This window comes from Scardinius erythrophthalmus (genome assembly GCF_964197995.2).
Source record: "Scardinius erythrophthalmus genome assembly, chromosome: 10".
Classification (NCBI taxonomy): domain Eukaryota; kingdom Metazoa; phylum Chordata; class Actinopteri; order Cypriniformes; family Leuciscidae; genus Scardinius; species Scardinius erythrophthalmus.
In genome coordinates, this window is record NC_138230.1 from 8,092,338 (window position 1) to 8,098,672 (window position 6,335).

Here is a 6,335-nt window from a genome sequence, read left to right on the forward strand (position 1 = left end):
ATATTTTGCCTGTTAGTCTGTAGATGCAGTAGAATACAATAGAATATTTGGCATTGAATGCATTTCTTATATAACAACAAGCACACATCAAACACTAACAATGTCATTATGTCAAAATATTAAACTACTGAAACATTTGATATTGAAATGGTGGTGATTAATGTTGATAAATGAGCTGCTGAACTGAACATATTTAGCCTTTTAGTCTTTAGAAGTTGTACAATACAATACAATACAATATAATTGAACAGAATAGAATATTTGGCATTAAGTGCATTTCTTATATACAAATAAACACACATCAAACACTAACAATGTCATTATGTCAAAATTATAATTATGATCTCACATAAATTACTGAAACATTCAGCACTGAATCTTGGGCTATTTTGCCAAATCCATTCCAATGATTAATAGGCCTCTGTAATCATTAAAAAGGGCTTTTCAACTGGACAGACTTCAGTGTGGTTTCTGGAATGAGTGGAGAGACTTTATGATTTGTGACCTGGCAATGTTGGACCACAAATGCTCTTAAAATACAGCGTGTAAACGTTTCAAACTGAGAATGGTCTTTGTTCAGTATAGCGATGCATTACATTCTTAATGTATTTAATGTATTAAAAATAATTGACAGCCAACACTGGCAGCTCTGAAGAACTGTCATTATTCTGAAATCCACCTCAAGTCACTGTAAAAGAAAAGAAAGCCAATCTGGTTTGGCTAAGCAGACCTCATTGTTTATTTGAGCATGTTCTGAAATGCATGTCTGTGTTAGTGTTTTTGCAGAGTCAGGTTTCCTTCTGCCGCGTTTTCATTCGCAGCGGGTCGCCAAGCGCAGACGACGCGCAAACTGTGTGGCCTCTCCAGTCCAACACAAACACACTCCCCAAACTGGCCTTTTGCTTTCACACAGATCCGAGCGTCTGCGCTATCTGCACAGACCCACACAAACAGAAGTCTTACGCAAGTTTCTGTAAATGTCATATAACAAAGCAGCATTATACATTCAAATATAAACCACTCAAACTAAGGCTTCTAGATGTCACGATACCGTGTAGACGCTCCCTTTAAGTGTTAAGACCGAGGTTTGAAGATTCCGCAAGGTGGCGCACTGACGAAACTTATCCATGCGTCCCATCGTGCGTAAATGCGCATCTCACAACTGTGATGTGACTTGAAGATTCACCAGAAGGATGACAGACACGTGTGTTGTTTATATTGTACGGTGTACAATGTACGCTATACATAAATGATCGAAATGACTTTGGCATGTTCTATTTAAAAGTGTCCACACGTGGTCATCTTGGGAACAGAACCAGGCGGTGCACCTGTTTTTGGTGGAGCTGTAATAGTTGCCAGTTGAACCTTGTCAACAATCCTGAAACAAACCCGAAAATCACCAAATCCCCAGATTCCGCATCAAAAATTCCAACAAAATGCAGCAATTTATATAATTCTCGTTGAAAATGTATCATTATTTGGAACCAAGTCCTAAAGGATCATAATAATATATATATATATATATATATATATATATATATATATATATATATATATATATATATATATATATATATATAGAAATAATTATAATTAACATTTGTTTCCAAAAGGTCTAAGCCTATAAGATTACCAACATGTCAAAATATGTCAAAATGCCACTTTTGGATTTGAACAGTTATTTTGGGAGTATTTCTGGATTTCAAACTACTATACTGATGAGATTTATTGGATAACTGTCTAGTAGCAAAACATTATTCCAGTGTAGTTCTTATAAATATTACAGAATATCCAAAAGTATTATAGAGTCAAATAAGATCATAATGGATAATTCCATAGAGAAGTTTGGACTAAGCACTTTTCAGCTGTAAAACTGTCCCAATAAGCCAAATACATTAGATAGATAGATAGATAGATAGATAGATAGATAGATAGATAGATAGATAGATAGATAGATAGATAGATAGACTAAATTACTGCCTTAAATTTTAAAAGCCCAATCAACTTGGATGTTTAAGTCATTTCAACTTAAATTACATTAAACTGACTTAAAAAATGTTGTTATAACTTATGGGTCATATAATCTTTTACAGTATAGATAGATAGATAGATAGATAGATAGATAGATAGATAGATAGATAGATAGATAGATAGATAGATAGATAGATAGATAGATAGATAGATAGATAGATAGATGATTTTGCTGTCCAATTTTTAATATGATTAACTCCGCCAATCATTACAGAGTCAAGGTAGGCCAGCAACAACAGAGAAAGAATAATAATAATGGTTATAAGCAACATTTTTTTCCATAATAAACTTTAAGTACCTTGATAAACGTTCATCTAAACAATGCAATTGAAATATTGACTATAAGTTCAGTTGTTCTCGAGTATGTCCGTCATGAAGGCGATGTAGATGATGGCCAGGCGCAGAGTCTCTATGCGTGACAGTCTCTTCTCGTAGGCGAACGTGGGAACTTTCCCGCGCAGGCGCTCGAACGCCTCGTTCAGGCTGAACATCCGTTTGCGCTCGCGGACGTTCGCGGCCCGGCGCTGCACGGTGCTGATCACCCGCTTGCGTTTGGCTTTCCCGTTACCGGAACCGTTCACGGTCAACCCCGGAGACGCGGCGGGCGATGACAGCGCGTAAAAGTCATCCGATCGAGATGTGGAGATGTCGAGCGAATGGATGGAAGTCAAGTCCTGGTACCGTCCATTGCAATCCGTGCTGTGGTGGGTCTCCTTTGGCGCCAGAACGGATTTGTTTGGCACCATCTCCACGAAGTCCACATCACTGACCAAATCAAACATCGCAGGACTCAGAAATGACCTTTGCATATCCATAGTTAAAAAAAAAAAATAGCAGCCTAAAGGAGGAAATGCACTATGAGTAAAGAGCACATGATCAGACTTCATGCATTTAAACCCACAGATTAAAGTGTCCTGCTTCTGAAAAGGTGGGAAGGTTTGTTGTTGAAAAGGTGGGTCGCGTGGATCACCAAATTCAATTTCGAAATCCGGTCAGGTCCATGAAGTTAGATCCTATTTGGCAACGGTCCATGATCCCAGTCCTGCTGTTTTATTATGTCTCTTAATTCCACCCAGAGTGTGTCCTCTTTTAATGTCTCCAGTTGTGGACAAAATCTATTTTACAAATTGAATGAAGGGCACTTGAGGGCCGATGGCCTCTCCGAGCAGAGCCGAGGGCCAGTGATCCTGAGACGGGACGAGGGGCTTGACAAAGGGTCACTCGCTCTGTTTGTTCGGTTTCCTGGTCACTGAAAGGCTAAATAATGAGACTTCTATTACTGAGAAAGACCAAATATAACATTCCCCAAGAGCACACTACACTTCGACAGCTTTTCTTTTGCAAATTAGAGCAAACAGTTGACGGTTGCCATGGAAAAGACAAAGTGTCCACTGGTCACTTTAAGAGAAACTAAATCCAAGAGCTTTCTAATGCAAGACCGTGACATCTATCTATCTATCTATCTATCTATCTATCTATCTATCTATCTATCTATCTATCTATCTATCTATCTATCTATCTATCTATCTATCTATCTATCTATCTATCTGTCTATCTGTCTATCTGTCTATCTATCTATCTGTCTATCTGTCTGTCTGTATATCTCTCTATCTATCCATGTCTGACTGTCTATCTATCTGTCTGTCTATCTATCTATGTCTACCCACCTGTCTGTCTATCTATATATCTCTCTATCTATCCATGTCTGACTGTATATCTATCTATCTGTCTATCCACCTGTCTGTCTCTATCTATCTATCTATCTATCTATCTATCTATCTATCTATCTATCTATCTATCTATCTGTCTGTCTGTCTGTCTGTCTGTCTGTCTGTCTGTCTGTCTGTCTGTCTGTCTGTCTGTCTGTCTGTCTGTCTGTCTGTCTGTCTGTCTGTCTATCTATCTATCTGAAAACAGAGTCCCTCATTACGGATCCTGCAGGCGTCCAGGACTCAAACTTCAGCTTTCTCGACCACAATAAGAGTTTCTGATGAAGTAGCAACATTTCCACATGGATGTGGATGGGTTAAAGCGTTTATTCTCCGGCCAGGCGATGAGTGTGATGTTAAATGCTGAGGTAGAGGAGCAGATAGATGTGTGTGGGCAGCTGGTGGGTTTTGCTTGCAGTGTGTCCCAGAACACAGTCAGCGGGAGTCGCTTTATGTGGTCTTTCAGTTCGTAAGAAACACTCATGATCTGCTAAATGCAGACGGAAACCAAAACACTCCATCATCATTAAAGGCTAGATGATGTTGGCATGACTTCACAATGCCAGAAAAGATAAAATCTATTTATGCCCAAATGTTCAACCAACTCTCATTTCATTTGAGAAGAGAGAGCAGTCATTACTTTTGTACCGAGTATCATATTCAGTTCATGAAATAGTGAGTGTGATTTGCTTTTATAGAACAATTCAAAAGGAAGCTAATATTGAGTACCTGAGACTCAGACACAAAATACCAGCAGCTGTTTTGTTTATATTTTTTGCTGGACAAAATCAGTTTTACAAATTCAATGAAGCCCACTTGAGCGACGTCTCCATGGCTTGGTTTACGGTTTTCCCAGTTTCCAGCAGGTTTACTTATTTTTGCACGATATCAAGCTTGGTTGCAATACTTGGAGTCCTTGGAACACCAAAACTAACAGTTTTAACATTGTGCTGCGTACAAGTCATGTCAGAATTACCATAATTACATATTTCTGGCTTGAAGTAATGCATGATTTAAAATGATGCGACGTCATGTAAGCACAGCCAAAATGGCAGCAGGTTCAGTTAGTCAATCTTTTTTTCTTCATTAAACTCAATGTTAAAGGTCACTTTTTTTGTTCTTTAATCTTTTTTAAGAGGTGTATTAATGCAATATTATGCAGTCAAAGCCACACATGGATCCATTTTGGTATTATTAGCATTACTATTGAAAGTTGTCCTAAGTACAGTAATTCTGACACGACATACACTTCCATTCAAAGAAATAGTTTTGGAAAGAAATGAATACTGTTATTCAGCAAAGATGCATTAAATTGATCAAAAGTGACAGTAAAGACATTTATAATGTTAAAATATTCTTTTTCAAAGAATCCTGACAAAAATATGAAGCAGCAAAACTGCTTTTTTTCAACTGTTAATAATCGTAAATGTTTTGTCTGAGCAGCAACTCATCATATTAGAGTGATTTCTGAAGGATCATGTGACACTGAAGACTGGAGTAATGATGCTGTAAATTCAGCTTTGATCACAGGAATAAATGACATTTTATTTTATATTGACATAGAAAAGAGCTATTTTAAATCGTAATAATATGTCAAAATATTAGAGTTTTTACTGTATTTTTGATTAAATAATTGTAGCCTCGATGAGCAGAAAAGTCTTTTTAAAAAACTTTTAAAAATCCAAACTTATGAACGGTAGTGTATCTGATTGTGAAGTGACTGCTAATCATCACGTGTCACATGACATGAAAAGGTGTTCATTTTAATACAAAGAACCAGCGTAAGACAGGTATCTGTGATTCAAAAGAAGGATCTGAGAGAAACCTTTCCTTAATCTTCTCTCTCTCTCTCTCTCTCTCTCTCTCTCTCTCTCTCTCTCTCTCTCTCTCTCTCTCTCTCTCTCTCTCTCTCTCTCTCTCTCTCTCTCTCTCTCTCTCTCTCTCTGTTTTCCTGGCAGTAGGATAAACATGATGTGCACATTCCTGAGGTTGCTATGGAGACGCTGAGAAAGCACAGCTGGAGCTGGAGAATATGAGGTAATCCTGAGCCCCAGGGGCTGCTGGGTAAATATTGATCTTGAATAAGAAATAAAATGAGAAGAAATACAGTAAGGAGACAATGACGGCGTCTGTGCAGAGCAGTTAATGTTTCCTCGTGTGAACAGTAGGCGAAAGCGCAGGACGCCGTTTACAGCAAAGGTGATTTTTAAAAATGTCTCGACCTGTAAAGCGAACCCCCCTCCACTGCGGCACTGAAGCAAACACCTGCGCAGAGATCACCATAAATCCTTTTCAAGTAATAGTTCACCCCAAAACAAACACAAATAGAGTGTTTAGAATGGGGACGGACAGTGTCAGGCTACAAAAATGCTTAAAAAGTAGTCCATGTGACCAGTAGCGGCCTTTGCTGTGCCTCACCCTTTTCACTTGAAACAACTGAACTGAATGAACTGGAGCTTAAAGCAAGAATGCCCCCAAAATTCAAGATATGGGGCAAAAATGTCCATGTGTCAGTTCTTGATACTTCACAGTATTGCTCGTCTCAGAGTAACGCAGTAATGTTTCGTTACTGAACGAATCCGCATTTTTGAACAA

The 6,335-nt window shown here is 38.2% G+C and overlaps 1 protein-coding gene across 1 annotated transcript; it reads right to left on the bottom strand.

Moving 5' to 3' along the window:
• Window positions 1–2,378: 2,378 nt before the first annotated feature.
• LOC308696843 (uncharacterized protein) lies at window positions 2,379–2,846 on the bottom strand (the record flags this gene model as incomplete). The annotated part of the gene is made up of 1 exon (XM_081375746.1): window positions 2,379–2,846. The coding sequence occupies one exon, from the start codon at window positions 2,844–2,846 to the stop codon at window positions 2,379–2,381; it is 468 nt and encodes a 155-aa protein (XP_081231872.1).
• Between the last annotated feature and the right edge of the window lie 3,489 nt (window positions 2,847–6,335).